The sequence below is a fragment of the Culex pipiens genome, chromosome 1 (assembly GCF_016801865.2).
Source record: "Culex pipiens pallens isolate TS chromosome 1, TS_CPP_V2, whole genome shotgun sequence".
Lineage (NCBI taxonomy): Eukaryota > Metazoa > Arthropoda > Insecta > Diptera > Culicidae > Culex > Culex pipiens.
Window position 1 is genome coordinate 52161316 of NC_068937.1, and position 18117 is coordinate 52179432.

General features: G+C 38.3%; 1 protein-coding gene across 3 annotated transcripts in view; it reads left to right on the forward strand.

The window, feature by feature from the left end:
• Positions 1-18117, forward strand: part of LOC120432603 (uncharacterized) — a 136746-nt gene that overhangs the window by 74694 nt on the left and 43935 nt on the right. For all 3 annotated transcript variants that reach the window (XM_039597852.2, XM_039597866.2, XM_039597859.2), the window contains exon 2: positions 1335-1550. In XM_039597852.2, the coding sequence (XP_039453786.1) occupies positions 1335-1550 (216 nt within the window). The remainder of the gene's footprint in view (positions 1-1334; positions 1551-18117) is intronic.

The window sequence follows — 18117 nt, forward strand, 5'->3', positions numbered from 1 at the left end:
TGATTTCAAAATAACCACCATCATTTTGGGCAGATTTAATCAAAATGAGTAGCCGCTAGTTCCGGGCTGGCGCCCAAGAGGGCTTCTTCTCTGCGAGAGAGAGGGGTGAATTAGAGGGCTCGTGATTTAATAATTAGAATTTGGAGCTTTTGCTTTCCCCATTTTTTGCTGCTGTTGGTGCGAAGGTATTTTTCCCATTTCCTTCCCTGATTTTGCGGGCCCTTTTGAAAATTGGGGAAGTTGTGCGAAAAGTGTGCGGAAATTATTGGGAAATTAGTGGTTTCTGGGTTTTTTCTTTGGTTTTTGAAATCTGATTGAAGAATAGGTGCTAATAGAAAGATATAAGGAAAGGTAATGCCTTAATTAGGTAAGAATTCACATCCGATCTAATTTATATAAATTTGGAGCGACATCACGTTATTCATGGCCAACACCCTACCAATTTTAGAACACATTTCTGATAATAGTGGCAACTGCTAAAAATCTTATTTTAAAAAGATCAATACGATTCTCCCTAAAAACTTCAAATATGAAATGGTACCATAAAAACATGACAAGCAAAAAGTAACTTCTTTTAAAAGCCTGGTAGCAGTTTACAACACATTTCAATTAAAGAGAGAAGCCTCCTCTTTCTGAACGATAAGCCACTTCCGTACCCTCAAAACCGCCGAATCTGAGGGCTCAAAGCCTCCCAAACCAACGAAGAAGCCACTCACAAGTGGTCGTAAACGGTTGGACCCCCATTACCGGCATCATCATCATCATCATCATCATTTTGATTATCGCGCTCTAATCTGTGCGCAAAATCTTGAAAAGAAAATAAATTTTTGCAAGGTTTAGTGTGATCTCTATTGGTTAATTTTGCAAACATTTGAACTGAATACTGACGTTGATTTCACTAATTCACCACTTTGTTTAAAACATATCTGTTATACTGGTAGCACTGCTGTCAAATTGAATTATTTCTCAAGCCGAAACACTAATCTCTTAAATAAAAAAAATAGTTAATAAACTAGTTAGCTGGCAGCCCTGTTCTACACATTTGTTTAAAAAAAAACTTTTTAACGTAAACACTGTATCATAAAAGTAAATATTTACATCTAGTGTAAGGAAGATGCACTGATTGCTGACAAACCCTTTTCGCTTTTTTAAATTGTTTTGTTTACTTTATCAAAACGAGTGCATAAATGCAAAGATAAACAGAGATTTTTACCGCGTTTTAAGGCAATTTCCGCTGGCGTGTATTTGACAACATTTCGGCATCACCAATTTTGACAGATGTCAGATAACCTTGCCTGCTTCTAACCAACAATTTTCTCTCTTTCCTCTTCCAGAACAACCCACGGCATCCCCACAGGTAGCGCCCGCCGGTGGTGGAGGTTGCAAATTTCCGGGCGCCCCAGCCCACAGCACGGTCCAGTTCACGGACGAATCCCTGCCAAACGGCGCCGTCGCGTCCTACTCGTGCGAGCGGGGCTTCGAGCTGCTCGGACCAGCCCGCCGGGTCTGCGACAACGGCCAGTGGATCCCCGAGGGGATTCCCTTCTGCGGTAAGTGTTTTTTCAAAAGAAAATGACTAAACTACATTAGTTCGCTTCGCAGCCGCAACGCGGCGCTGCAATTCCACTCCGTAGTCAATGACCCCTAACTAAATGGCTCTTTCTTTCGGCGGGAATCCAAACGTCATAAAACCATAACCTCCAAAAAACAAAACGAAAATTAAAATCACACACTCTCTTCCTGTGTGCGCGCCCGCGCGCCCAACCAAATTCAGCGAACCGCAGGTCGTAAAAGTCATAAAACAAAATAGAAAGTGCCTCCACTATTGCCGGGTACGCCGGTAAGTCACGATCTTAGGCGAGCGTTTTTGTTTTTCTGTCTTTTTTGGCATTTCACTGCCGGTTTATTTGATAATTTATGAACTCATAAGCTGTGAGAGTCGCTCACACACACACAACTTTTATGGGCACTAAAGCGTTTCGTAATTTCTGGCCTTCCTTTTTTGGTCGGGGAAAATTGTACCCAAAATATTGAAAAGGTCGTAAAATTTGTCCGCTTGAAAGTTCTTCCGACTGAAGTGGGTTGCAATTTAGTCACGCGTTCCCATTGTTCGGTGAACTGTCATAAAAGTGTACTGTCAAATGTGACAATTGAATTGAGAAAGTGAAAACTGGCAACTCGGATTCACGCTTGCGGTTGTCACAACATTTCACCGTCATTGAAAGGTCAAAATGGGTAATTCTAATCAACAGTGTAGAGTCAATCGAAACATACCAGTGTTGCCAGATATTCTAACGAAAAAAACCCAAAGAAGTTGATAAATACTCGTGAGTTGTTTTTGTTACATGATCTTAAAAATTCCATAACCGACGGTGATTGATGGATTCTACCCAAATTTGAGCAGCTGTCGTGGCCTCATTAGCGGCCACAAACAGAGGAATTCCAAGAGAAACAACAACACGATGTATCCAGAACCCTCTCCGCCGGTGGGAATTCCACGCTGCAATGTAAACAAACAAATGCCGCACCACGAGTGCGCGCGCTGTCAAGTGGCGCCCTCATCGGTGAGAAGATCGTGTACTACACTAATAACGCAAGGATCACTCGACTCCACACCTGTGCCAACGATCGCGATCGTTTCCAAAACTAATATCGGCGAAATCGAAGATCGTAATCGGAAGCCATTAGCACCTTCCCCCCAAAGTGGAAAACGATTCTCGATCGCCGCAAGGCAATGTTAGGTTAGGTACCGTTTTTTTCTCTCTACTCTACTCTTTCTCTGACGCCATTCAATCGAACGGAACCGCGGAATTAGAATTAGCATCGAAATTCGGCGGTGCGGAAACGATCCGCGAAGATCTGGAGAGCCTCGTCGGGGGAGGTCCGTTGCTTTCTGGGCTAGATTGAGACTGAGTCGTGGAGGCGTGAAATTGGTGTTTTCCAATTGTTTACCGGGAGCGTGTGAGTGTTTGTGTGGGCATGTTGATTTAATTTGGGGCCTTAAATGGAGGAATTTAACAGATATTTATTCTGTACCTGCCTCTGGAGGGAAAACAATTAAGAACTGGCCCATTGTACGGTGTTTGGCTTGGTTTGTGAAGCGTTCGAACGGTACAGGAATAACAGATTTTTGCGATGCAATTTTTGCCAGTAGCGAAAGTCATCCATTTTGACAGGTCATCAAATTAAAGCTGTCAGATCTCGACCAAACCAATATTAGGGATCCAAGTGAGCCAAGGCTGCTGGGTCATGTAGCTTTTGTAGCGACTCGGATTTCAGCTTCAGAACTCGGCTTTTCGAGATTCAGAAACTCGACTCCGACTCCACGGACTCCGACTGTGACAACAACTCCCTTACACAATTGTTGAAAATAAGCCGACTCCGACTCCAGCTGCTAAAGAATTAGCGACTCTGACTCCAGCTTTTCAGAAATTGGTGACTCCGACTCCAACTTCGACTCCAGATCCTCAAAAAAGACCAGACACCACCGTATCTGGCTCCGATTCAAGCTCCGACTTCGAAGCCCTGTTAGTGTTATGGGACAAATGTCAGATCTTGGTGAATTTCACTCAAATTTGGGTAAACTTCATTCAGATTTAGATTGAAATTCTCTCATATATGATATCTGAGCAAGTAACCCAAACCCAAAGTGAAGAACTTTTCGTCACAGTGTCCTGATAAAAACAATGATCAAGCTCGAGCTGTCACACCCCTGCGAAACATGTCGGCTCACACAACAGCTCGAAGTCGCCTGACAAAAAAAAACCTTTGCTAGAAAGAGATAGCAAATCTGATGCAAACGAACTCCCAGCTGCCATGTAAACATACTTTGATTGTGTTGGTAAATATCTGACTAGAAAGCCTCATGGATGCGAATTTTGTATCACACGCCAAATCAAAACAAACTAGATTTGAGCAGTGACAAAATGATCATAATTCATGATAAAACATATTTTAAATGTGTTATGACGACGATTTATGACAGCTTTGCAATCCACAATACACGATTATCAAAATATCAACATTTGTAAGATTAATTCCACCTAATGTCATGAATGAATTAATGAACGAAAACAAGGCATGATAAAAAAACGGTTTCTGAAAAATTACCTAAATTAATCATACAAAAACAAGTGTTGATAATATAATTTTCCCCGTGATTATGATCCACCGACCTTCCCAAACTGATTTCGTAATCGTTTTTCCACACCTTAGCCCAATTATTCCCAAAGCAACATGATCCACCGGGCCATAATCAATCAGAATGCCTAATGAACTCCTAATCTGCTCCACTCAGCCTAATCATTCTGAGCAAAAAAAAACTCTTAATTTGCCTCGCCATTAGAGCCCTCATTAGAGCGATCGTAGCGGCGAGGTTCTCCAGAACGCGATCCGGCCCTCTCCTCTACACTCTAAACTGCTTAAAACAAACAAGCCACTTGACGGGTGCGCGCGCTTTGTTTGGGCTTTTATAAGCAGATTACACGAAGAAAAGAAGCGAGAGAGAGAGAGCCCATAACGGGGCATAACGTCTTAATTTCGCGTTTAAACATTTCGGAACTTTTGCTGGAATGAAAATAAACTTGTGTGCGGTCCAAAAAAACACAACCTGCCAACGAGGAATCGTCATTATCCCTCGCGAACATGGGCTTTATTATTGTGAACCCGTGTTCTAACCTGCAAAGGAGGCGCCACCGTCGAGTTTGTTTGGAGAAGCTCTCGACGATGGATATGGGAAAGAGCTGGTGTTTTCGGACCCTTGGAGTACCCTGGGAAGATTTTTTGGGAATTTTGAGGTGCGATAAACTGGGTGATTTCAGAAAACTGACAGCACTGGCACGTTTTTGAAACTCTCTAACGAGCCTCTTATTTATGAAAGTTGTGATATGCCAAATGCCATTAAATTATAGACAAGAAAAAAGTGCAACCTTGTGTGAGCGTGTAAAAGCTGACAGCTCTGCTAACCCACACTCACGTTAAAAATCTCTCAGTTTTCATCAAAACCGAACCTACTCAGAAATGAGTAAATAGGGCATCTGTCAGAGTAGAAATAATTCCACTCAGAATTCAACTAAAAATGAGTTAAATTCAACTGAGTGAAAATCAATCAAATCTGACAGATTCCCCACTTACTCATTTCTGAGTAGGTTCTGTTTTGACGAAAATTGAAGAGATGCATTGCAAGCTGCGTTGTTTATGTTTACAGTGAGCCCAATAAGTGACAACGGTTTGTTTACAAATCGTTTATCATCTTTTGACAATCAAAAATGAATTAAATATTTCGTAAAATTTTGCTATTGGAATCAAGTTAGATAAATGCATCATTTTTCGTGCAACTGACAGTTAACGACAAAATAATGACAACTCATCCACTAACGCACCTCTTTTGACACCCACTTTGAGCAAGACAAACGATGCGCGATCTCAAGGTGTGACCTTAAGGTGACGCAGCGCGTTGGCGTTGGAACCTTTCACGAGTCGGAAGAAGAATTCAGGTCAAACCACCGTAATCTCTGAACTGGATTCCCAATTTATAAGAAACTTTCGCTCCCTCTTCCGCCTCCTTATTTGACTTGTGTGCAACGTCGATTTTTGTTTTTTAAACGATCAGCTGCTGATTGCATCTCCGGCTAATGACGGCTGACCGATTGCGGCGAGGTTGGATTGTCATTAAGCCCTGCCTCAAGGGTTTTCGGAGATCGGTTTTTAGTGGCTGACCCCTCGCCCGGTTCCGTTTATCTTGCCCTGGGGGCAGTCATTAATCAATTTTTCTAAGAAGAATGGGGGACGTTTCGATTTGGAGTTATTTGAAGGCGTTTTGTAGAAAGTTTTGCTCGAATGTTTTCAATCAACTCAACATTGGGTAAAAATAATTAACCGTGTATTGTTTTGACATAATCTTACACGCGGGATTAAAACTACTTTTTTTTAATCATGCTGTAACCCAACTTTGAGCACGTTTCTGTAAGCGTGCATTGTTTTGACAGCTTCGTACACGCACGCTTAAAACTACTCAAATCGTTTTAATTTTCAACCCATTATCAACGGCAACTTTGACCTTCTTTTGATAATTCCCAGCACGCGGAAAATCCGCGAGCAAATCTTCGAAAAAAAGCAACTACGATTAATTACCAAGCTTGAAAGCTGCCCGATTAATTAGCCGAATGATGGGCTTAATTCCGATATCGGGCCGAGTTCGACTCGAATCGATCAATTCGCGAAAGTGAAAATCTTTCTTTACTTAAGCCGGTCCGGGCCCGTTTTCAGGGTCACTTTCGAAGCTGTGTGGATATTCGATTAGCATACATATTTGCATTTGCGCGCATTTTCCCTCCACGGAAAGACCGCCCGCAACCGCGTTAGTATGGAAATGCGCTCGCGAAAAATCCATTTCGGATTCCCGGCCGGGCGGCTTTCGTTTTTTGTTGTTTGGTCTTTGTAGAATTTCGATTCGATTGATGCGGTGGAATGGAAATTAGGATGAGGTGTGTTAAAGTCCATTATCGAACATTAGTTGCACTCTCTCCCGATCTCCGGTGATGTTTGCTCATTTTATCACGAATTAGAAAATGGTGTCTTATCTAGCATGGGAAGCAAATTTGCTTAAATTTTCTATATTTGGTCGATACATGATCAAGGTTAGCAAACTGACAGTGAAAAATCTTTGAAAAAATAATATAAAATACAGTTAGTAAAGTAAATATTTGAAAAAGCAGAAATAAATCAATTCATTTAATTTCAATAGAAAATCAGATATTACAACAAAAATGACAAAATGGCAACAAAATCATTCCATTCAATAGAAAATTATAATTTAAAGTAAAATATTGTTTGTTTTACAAAAAATAACTTATTTTTTGCGATTCCGTCGTGTAATTCTTGCACGACAAAACTGCCAAATTTTCTCTTCCAAAAATAATATGGGTTGAAAATAGTAGTTTATGCAACAAGTTTCGAAAACAAGATATTTTCACATTTACATTTATACGACAAGTGCTAAAAAATCAAGTTTTGCAATTTTTTGTAATTCCGAAAAACGCTTTTTGTATAGAATTTTATGTCAAACATTCATGTAATAATTAAATACACCGTTTAAAACAAAACAATATGTAAAATGATTTTTTTTTTCGATACAAGTGTTGAAAAGTTCAACTTTTTTCTAGAACAAAGTGTTACATTTTATTGGGTTTTCTGATAGTTTACATGATTTCGAACTGCATCATTACCTCAAAATTGACGAAATTACATATGGGACGGACTTGCTTCGTTTAAATACTAGTTAATGTTTTTGGAGTATTAAAAGTAATAAAAGTATTTAAAGTATTTAAAGTATTTGGGTAATTCTCTACCAACTCACACGAAATCGGGAAAAGTTGCCCCGACCCCTCTTCGATTTGCGTGAAACTTTGTCCTAAGGGGTAACTTTTGTCCCTGATCACGAAACCGAGGTCCGTTTTTTGATATCTCGTGACGGAGGGGTGGTACGACCCCTTCCATTTTTGAACATGTGAAAAAAGAGGTGTTTTTCAATAATTTGCAGCCTGAAACGGTGATGAGATAGAAATTTGGTGTCAAAGGGACTTTTGTGTAAAATTAGACGCCCGATTTGATGGCGTACTCAGAATTCCGAATAAACGTATTTTTCATCGAAAAAAAACACTAAAAAAGTTTTAAAAATTCTCCCATTTTCCGTTACTCGACTGTAAAAAATTTTGGAACATGTCATTTTATGGGAAATTTAATGTACTTTTCGAATCTACATTGTCCCAGAAGGGTAATTTTTTCATTTAGAACAATTTTTCATTTTAAAATTTCGTGTTTTTTTTTACTTTGCAGGGTTATTTTTTAGAGTGTAACAATGTTCTACAAAGTTGTAGAGCAGACAATTACAAAAATTTTGATATATAGACATAAGGGGTTTGCTTATAAACATCACGAGTTATCGCGATTTTACGAAAAAAAAGTTTTGAAAAAGTTACTTTTTGCGTTTCTCTTTGTTTCGTCGTCCGTGTCTGTCGCGGGTGACCATGAATGGCCATGATCGATGACGACCAACTTTTTCAAAACTTTTTTTCGTAAAATCGCAATAACTCGTGATGTTTATTAGCAAACTCCTTATGTCTATGCATCATTTTTTTTGTAATTGTCTGCTCTACAACTTTGTAGAACATTGTTACACTCTAAAAAATAACCCTGCAAAATTAGAAAAAACACGAAATTTTAAAATGAAAAATTTTGTTCTAAATGAAAAAATGACCCTTCTGGGACAATGTAGATTCGAAAAAGTACATTAAATTTCCCATAAAATGACATGTTCCAAAATTTTTTACAGTCGAGTAACGGAAAATGGGAGAATTTTTAAAACTTTTTTAGTATTTTTTTCGATGAAAAATACGTTTATTCGGAATTCTGAGTACGCCATCAAATCGGGCGTCTAATTTTACACAAAAGTCCCTTTGACACCAAATTTCTATCTCATCACCGTTTCAGGCTACAAATTATTGAAAAACACCTTTTTTTTTCACATGTTCGAAAATGGAAGGGGTCGTACTGCCCCTCCGTCACGAGATATCAAAAAACGGACCTCGGTTTCGTGATCAGGTACAAAAGTTACCCCTTAGGACAAAGTTTCACGCAAATCGAAGAGGGGTCGGGGCAACTGCTGTGTGAGTTGGCGGAGAATTGCCCATTTAATGTTTTTAAAGTATTTAAAGTATTTAAAGTATTTAAAGTATTTATAGTATTTAAAGTATTTAAATTATTTATAGTATTTGAAGTATTTAAAGTATTTAAAGTATTTAAAGTATTTAATGTATAAAAAGTATTTAAAGTATTTAAAGTATTTAAAGTCTTTAAAGTATTTAAAGTATTTAAAGTATTTAAAGTATTTAAGTAATATTGAGTTTAGTTTGCTATTCATCTGCATTGACTATTTCTTATTCTTGATTTTCTGTTCTTCTTTTGCTCTTCCTATCTTCTGTCTCTTTTTTGTCATTGTGGGGGGATCATCGATCCATCCGCATTGACATACTATCTTTTCATTTTTCTGCATTTCTTCATATTTTTCACTGTCTTTTTCACACTTACTGCCAGTCTTTGTGAGGGGATACTGAGCTCGATTTGCTGTCCATCCGCATTGACCTTTTCTCATCTATGATTTTCCTTTTCATCAGTAGTTAGAATCAAAGCCGGGGATTGGGGAGGGAGCATCAGGGCAGTGGACAGTATGCTGTAGTGGCGGAGACTGGATGTGGATAGTGGAAGACCAGAACTACGTCGCAAGGGGAAAATAGTGTATTAATTGAACAATTCTTAAAGATTGTCTAATTACTGCACTTATTGACTTCTGTCAGTTTCCAGCTGTCTGCCGCGCCCTTTTAGGCCCCCAACAGGGTGCGAGCCCTGTTTTTCAGCTTTGTCAGACTTTTTTCGGAGTTATTGGAGGTTACTGTCGGAAGGAGATTCTCTTCCCCTGAGGACACCGTGAGTGATTTTGCTTGTTCGCGTCCAACCACCCCCTTTTGGCCCTTTATACGGCAGTAATTTGAAGATGCTTCTTTTAAGTCTGAGCCACTGCAATTCTAGGCAACCGCTACATAGGTCATCCTTGTGGCCCTGTTGGTTATCCCATCAAATCAAATCAAAGTGTTGAAAAGTTCAACTTTTCAGCACCCACTCAGCATTGATTCAGCACTGGTATTAAAAGGTATTGATTTTCAAATCTGTTATTTTTGAAAAGTAATTCGAAACTATTTTTAAGTTTGAAGCTAATTTGAAGACAAAAATAACAAAACCCTCTTTTTTACGTTTTTCTTGAAAAAATCTATTGAAATAATGTTAAAGAAATGTAAATTAGCTATATATAGCTTCATCCAAAATAGATTTTTCTAGAGAAACATCGAGTTCTTATGCCATTGTCGATTTCCAAATTATTAACCACAATCTTTCAAGGTTCTAAAATGACAAGATATTGGAATATACATTTTGAACATATTTCATGCTCTTAGTTAGAAAAATGCCAGATTTTGAAAAATGCTTTCAATTCCAGTCTTGGTGAATATCATTAAAATTCTTATAAAGCACAAATTTAACCCGTAATCATAAAAATGAAGTCAACACCTTCTTGACTAATGTCGCCTTAAAGTGTGATACCCTCTCGGTACGCGCAGCATGAGTATGTTGAACCACATAATTTATGCTTCTTACACCACCCCACCACTAAACGCACACATGCCTTAAGCGAAGGGTAAATCACCTTCATTAACACGCTACGCGCTCTGGAACGTTGCCCTAATGACACAAGACACAACTTTCCTCCGGCCGCGGTTGTTATTATCATTATTGTGCACATCTTTTCTAACATTTTTTTTTCTCTCTGTATCTTTTCTTCAAAACTCATTTCTCTAGTTTGATGTCTTTTTCTGCATCTCTTTTTCCCCTCCTCTAACCACAAACCCTTCGAAGCTTGACGAACGTCGCACTGAGTCTTAATCGTATCTGTTTCTAATTGAAGCTCACAAAAGTCATGCACACTCACGCACACACACCGCCTAGCACAAAACGATCAAAACAAAAACAAAACAACAATCCGTCCTACACACCGAGCCAAAGTAACAACAAAAAATAGTTAAAAGATAGAAAGAGAAGAAAAGGGCAGAAACGAAAGAAAGACAAAATAAAATCTCACGTGGAAAAGCGAGAGTTCAACGCGAAAGAAGTGAACAAATACAGCAACAACAAAAGTAAAGCGAAAAAAAGCTCTCAAAATAGAGACGCGCGCGCACGTGTGTGTGAAGGAAAGTGAAAGCGCTCTCTTCTTTGCTTGTCATATTTTTTTCCAAGCCGCAAAGCTCACGCGAGGTGAGGTTCGCGACCGCAGCAGGCCTTCGTTGTGGTCGTGCAAATCCTCTGTTCGTTGACTGGGCGTCGTCGTAACAAGAGCTATGCCCTTCGGGATTTTTGCTTTGATTTTTGCCTTCCTCGCTGAGGTAAGGCTATAATCCGGCTCTAAAAATGAACTTTTTATTAAAAGCTCGAAGACCCACCTTCATATATACATATCGACTCAGAATCGAAAACTGAACAAATGTCTGTGTGTGTGTATGTGTGTGTGTGTGTATGTATGTATGTGTTCAAAAATCTTGCCAAGTTTTCTCAGCACTGGATGAACCGATTTTGATCGAACCAGTTGCATTCGACTTGGTTTAGGGTCCCATACATCGCTATTGAATTGTTTGAAGTTTCGATAACTAGTTCAAAAGTTATGTATAAAAATGTGTTTTCACATATATCCGGATCTCAATTATATGCATGTAAACGATGTCCGGAACCATCATCCGACCCATCGTTGGTTAGGTAATCGAGAGACCTTTTCAACGAGTCCACAACATTGAAGATCTGGCAACCCTGTCTCGAGTTATGACCACTTAAGTGATATTTATGTACTTTTCTGAAGCCGGATCTCACTTATATGCATGTAAACTATATCCGGAACCATCATCCGACCCATCGTTGGTTAGGTAATCAAGAGACCTTTCCAACGAGTCCACAACATCGAAGATCTGGCAACCCTGTCTCGAGTTATGACCACTTAAGTGATATTTATGTACTTTTTTGAAGCCGGATCTCACTTAAATGCATGTAAACGATGTCCGGATCCATCATCCGACCCATCGTTGATTAGGTAATCAAGAGACCTTTCCAACGAGTCCACATAATTGAAAATCTGGCAACCCTGTCTCGAGTTATGACCACTTAAGTGATATTTATGTACTTTTTTGAAGCCGGATCTTATTTAAATGTATGTAAACGATGTCCGGAATCATCATCCGACCCATCGTTGGTTAAGTAATCGAGAGACCTTTTCAACGAGTCCACAACATTGAAGATCTGGCAACCCTGTCTCGAGTTATGACCACTTAAGTGATATTTATGTACTTTTTTGAAGCCGGATCTCATTTAAATGTATGTAAACGATGTCCGGATCCATCATCCGACCCATCAATGGTTAGGTAATCGAGAGACCTTTTCAACGAGTCCACAACATTGAAGATCTGGCAACCCTGTCTCGAGTTATGACCACTTAAGTGATATTTATGTACTTTTTTGAAGCCGGATCTCACTTAAATGCATGTAAACGATGTCCGGATCCATCATCCGACCCATCGTTGGTTAGGTAATTAAGAGACCTTTCCAACGAGTCCATAATATTGAAGATCTGGCAACCCTGTCTCGAGTTATGACCACTTAAGTGATATTTATGTACTTTTTTGAAGCCGGATCTCACTTAAATGTATATAAACGATGTCCGGAACCATCATCCGACACATCGTTGGTTAGGTAATCAAGAGACCTTTCCAACGAGTCCACATAATTGAAAATCTGGCAACCCTGTCTCGAGTTATGACCACTTAAGTGATATTTATGTACTTTTTTGAAGCCGGATCTTACTTAAATGTATGTAAACGATGTCCGGATCCATCATCCGACCCATCGTTGGTTAGGTAATCGAGAGACCTTTTCAACGAGTCCACAACATTGAAGATCTGGCAACCCTGTCTCGAGTTATGACCACTTAAGTGATATTTATGTACTTTTTTGAAGCCGGATCTCACTTAAATGTATATAAACGATGTCCGGAACCATCATCCGACACATCGTTGGTTAGGTAATCAAGAGACCTTTCCAACGAGTCCACATAATTGAAGATCTGGCAACCCTGTCTCGAGTTATGACCACTTAAGTGATATTTATGTACTTTTTTGAAGCCGGATCTTACTTAAATGTATGTAAACGATGTCCGGATCCATCATCCGACCCATCGTTGGTTAGGTAATCGAGAGACCTTTTCAACGAGTCCACAACATTGAAGATCTGGCAACCCTGTCTCGAGTTATGACCACTTAAGTGATATTTATGTACTTTTTGAAGCCGGATCTCAATTAAATGCATGTAAACGATGTCCGGATCCATCATCCGACCCATCAATGGTTAGGTAATCGAAAGACCTTTTCAACGAGTCCACAACATTGAAGATCTGGCAACCCTGTCTCGAGTTATGACCACTTAAGTGATATTTATGTACTTTTTTGAAGCCGGATCTTACTTAAATGTATGTAAACGATGTCCGGATCCATCATCCGACCCATCGTTGGTTAGGTAATCAAGAGACCTTTCCAACGAGTCCATATAATTGAAAATCTGGCAACCCTGTCTCGAGTTATGACCACTTAAGTGATATTTATGTACTTTTTAGAAGCCGGATCTCACTTAAATGTATGTAAACGATGTCCGGAACCATCATCCGACCATCGTTGGCTAGGTAATCAAGAGACCTTTCCAACGAGTCCACATAATTGAAAATCTGGCAACCCTGTCTCGAGTTATGACCACTTAAGTGATATTTATCTGGGTGCTGAATGATGGTTCGCAAAACGGCCTCAATTTTGAACTGCCAAAGTGGAACCAATTTACTGTTCGCCAAAAGTAGAGAGTATTGTTATCGATCATTAAAAATTGTTATTTTTTCATGAATAAGAAATGTGTGGCTATTGGAACCTGGAGGTGAAGTCAAGAAATCTTAAGAACATTGAAGGCGAGATCGTCATTTTTTATAATTATGAATGGAAGTTTTTTTATATAAAATCGATGCGGTTATACTATCCAGAAGTTGTCTTAATTGTTTGATTCTGTTTTCAAACTTACTAATTTATTGAAAGTCTTTTCTGTTTGGTGGATCAGCTTTGCTAGAATTAGCGATGATTTTTCGCTGGACCAGGAAGAGCTGCAGGATTCCAAAATAGGCCAAGGTATTTATCTTCGACATTGCAGAATGACACTTTCGTCGCAGTTCTTCGTCACCCGTAAAAAAGAAAAACCTCTTCTAACCAAATGAAACTTTAAAGCACACATAATTTTCCAGCAAAATAATGTAGAAAACTAGACAAAATAAAGCGCATACCACTGATTATAAAACAGCTCATCTACCAGTAAGAAAAAAGTCATGCTTGTGCTTGAACAGCCTCCTAGTTTGTAGATGTACACAAAGTGGGATCATTCGAAAATCACGTTACGCCTTCTCTCTATTCATCACCCAGATATTTATGTACTTATTTGAAGCCGGATCTTACTTAAATGTATGTAAACGATGTCCGGGACCATCATCCGACCCATCGTTGGTTAGGTAATCAAGAGACCTTTCCAACGAGTCCACATAATTGAAAATCTGGCAACCCTGTCTCGAGTTATGACAACTTAAGTTATATCTGTGCACTTATTTTTCTGGACCTAAAAAATTGCTGAAATATGTGTCCAAACCACTCATATTACCCATTGTTGGTAAAAAGTGAGGAAGGCATCAACCACATAGGTGGATTAAGTTAGTTTTTTTTCTTGCTGTTGGTTCTTCTTAGTTTTGGCGTTCAAAGCGTACAGCGTAATAATCGTACACCTGAGCGAATGTTTGGAGGTGGGGAAAAGTGGTAAGGGTTAAATAATGAGGAAATTTATAAAGAATATAGTAGAAGGTTAGCTTTAAAAATCTTTAAGATTATATTCGGGGGAAACTTTAAGAGCGAGAGCAAAGCATACCCATCTCGCATTGACCTCACCAATCTACCTGAAATTTTCAGGGGTTGTTTGTACATATAAAACTAGCATCTGGCCAAAATATGAGCACTCTAGGTCAATGGGAAGTGGGGCAAATCGGGACACAAAGTTTGAAGGTTCAAATAGACACTTTTACTTTTAGTAAATTTTTGGTTGTGATTTTTTGCTCGGGAGACCCCTTAGATCCCATTTTCTGGTGATATTTTTATCATATTCGTGTTTCTGAGACAATTTCACAGAAGAAACATGCATAAAAGTTGTTATTTTCATCAATTTTAATCTTTTAAAATATGAAAGATAAAAAAAAAATTAAGAAGCTGCTTTTTTTCTGGTGTCATCTAGTATCCTTGGAAACGAACTTGATTTTCAATAAATGTGAATTGGAGATTTTTTTCAACTTTCTTTTTTTTAATGATTAAAATTGAAGAAAATAACAATTTTTATGCATGTTTCTTATGTAAAATTGTCTCAGGAATACGAATATGATAAAAATATCACCACAAAATGGGATCTTAGGGGTCTCCCGAGCAAAAATTTACAACCGAAAATTTTACTAAAAGTAAAATTGTCTATTTAATATGTTAAACTGCCTTACCCAAAGCGTTCTCAGTCTCAGATGGCAGTCTCAGATGTCCTATACAAGCTGCAGGTCGAAGCGAGTTGATATCTGGATGGAACACTTTTTCATTTGAGTTTGAAAATTATGCTATTTTTTCACTAAAATTCCAATAACTCCTTTTAGATTTAACCAATTGGGATGCTTCTCCCTGCATTTTGTTGCATTTTTTAAGTCCTTTCAGATGCATTTTGAATTTTGAAATTAAATTGAATTTTGCCAAAGTTATAGCCTTTTTAAGATTTTTGACGTTTTTGAACCATCAACTTTGTGTCCCGATTTGCCCCACTTCCCATTAACCTAGAGTGATCATATTTTGGCCAGATGCTAGTTTTATATGTACAAAAAACCCCTGAAAATTTCAGGCAGATTGGTGAGGTCCAAACGACGTCCCATACAAAGGGGTATGCCCTGTTCTTGGACTCGCTCTTAACAAAAATCAGATAACCCATTTTTAAACAGCATTGCATAGAACTAATCTGACTGCAGCCTGCGGTTTTTAACTTTTTATGAAATCCGGCCCACTTAAGAGTCCTCATGTTAAGTTTCCCAGAAAAATTGAAAGAAATTAAATAGACTTAATCTAAGTTTCTTGAAATATTAATAAAATATTTACAGTTTTAAGAAAGCAAAATAATGATAAACTTTCAGTCCTTCGAGCAATTCCAGCTCAAATCAGGATTTTTTCTGGTACTTTTGTACCCGACCCTCTCCGATTTCAATGAAACTTTTTATACATGTTATCCTAGGCCTATAAAAGCCATTTTTGTGTATATGGAGCCAGTTACACTCGATAATGACATTTGAGTAGGGCGTAAGTGTTTTCAATATTTTTGTATTTTGTAATTTAAATATTGCTGTATCTCGAAGCCGTTGCATCGTACCAAAAAGTGGTCAAAGACAAACTTGTAGGAAATTAGACGGGATTTTTGAAAAAAAAAATACACTGAAAGAAAAATGCAAACCAATACTATGAGATTTTTCAGTTTTAAAGTTTAAGAGTTAAATTTTAAGGTGATGTCACGATTTCATTTTTTCAAAAATTTTGTGAAAATAGCCTAAAATGTGAAAAAAAGACTCGCGAAAAATGTAGAATGATATGTCTCATCTAAAAAAATACAAAAATCATATACTAAAACTGCTTTTTTTCGTAAAGTGTTCTAACTTCAAAATTTTGAAAAACCGATAAAGGGAAACGATTTCCCAGACAGTTTTACATAAAGTCTCCATATTGGCCATTGTCCTATGTCCAATCCTTGTGAAGATACAAAAAAAAGCAAAAGCAAAGCAATCCACTTTAACGACCCCCGGGTCTTTTGTGGGCTCTGTTGCAAGTTTCTGCTCATTTCTAGGCGTCTGAAGGTTATGTGTAGTGAGTCACCCAAAACCTCTTTTACGCAAATGGACCGACGTTTTTCTTCCCCATCTGAAAGAAGGCACATCGGAAGATACATCGGTTTTAAAAAACAAAAATGTTGAAAAAATTGGTTTTTAGAGGTACAAATTGGCAATTTCTATATGACAGAGTTGATTTTTCAGTCTCGTAAATATTTTTACCGGACAGCTCGTCCAATTTCCCATAAGTTTGTCGAGCAAAAAACACGTTTCAAACCAGTTTTAAGGACTCTGTATCTTTTGGCAGAAGCAGGATAGGGGAAATATACCATTTCCAATCAAACACCTATCTTCGTCATATGAAGAGTTTGATGCTCGATTAAAGCTCCAAAAATACTATTTAGGCTATAAACCTACCAGCAACAGCACCACCTCGTGTAAGCACGCAAATTTATGCTATTTACTGTCCAAAAAATCAAATTTAATGCACTTTTGATCATAACTTCTATTTTGCGAGACCATTTCTCATCATTTTGTTGGCACACATAGTGACACACGTGAGAGACCCTCAAACGCTTAATGAATATCGCCAAAATCAACTTTTCACTTTCGCTTACTTTTTCACGGCGCTTTCAATACAAAACTGCCCCCAACTTTCGGCAACATGTTCTTTTGCACATTAGTTAGTCACTCACTTGAAAAATAATCCCGAAACATGTAAATAATTAGCAAGCGCCATAAAAAAAAAACAAACGCGCAAAGTCTTTTGACGTTTGACTTTTGACTACCCATTCTAATCGAAGGCTGAAGAAAACCGAGCGAGAAGCGAAGGCAAATAAAGAACAAAGGGTGGCCACCAACACTACCAGCGCGCCTGTTGGAGTGAGCCAGTGATGCCAGGAAATGTTCTCTATAAATGTTACTTTTCGTGAGCGTTCGCTTAAAATTTCATCAATTTTGGCAGCACTAAACAGACCCAAAAGAGCGCTGGAAGTAAAAAAAAAACTAAGCTGAAAATAGAAAAATGGGCGTTGCCCAATGCATTCTCGTTTGATTAGAATACATTTTGGATTTTTTTTTTAAATGCTTGTATGTAATAGGAATAGCATAACTATTAATAAAAGTGAAAATAAACAGAAATGTTCACAAAAAGTTGCCAAGGAGTAGGTTTTAGTAAATTTCAAGGAACACTCCAGATTATCCTGCATCATTCAAACACGACCGTTTATTAGGTTTAAAATATTTCCCCTATCGAGAGGCCTACCAATAAAATTGAAAACAAGAATTGCTTAGTTTTTCGTAGAAAATAATTTTCCTAAAATTCAGCATCATCAGTTTTGTTTTCCAAGGCAGACGAAACATTATTTCTCAAGGCCTTACGCCTTGCTTCGTGTTATTAGTAGCACATAGATTCGAGTCTTAAGCGAAAAGTACAGAAAATTCTTTAACCACCGCGCAAAGCTTGGCGCAGAAGAGGTAGGAAAAGTGCACCGAGATAAATTTCACTTTCCTTTGAAAAGAGCTGACTTTTTTTCCTTCTCCTCTCTTTTCCCCCGTTG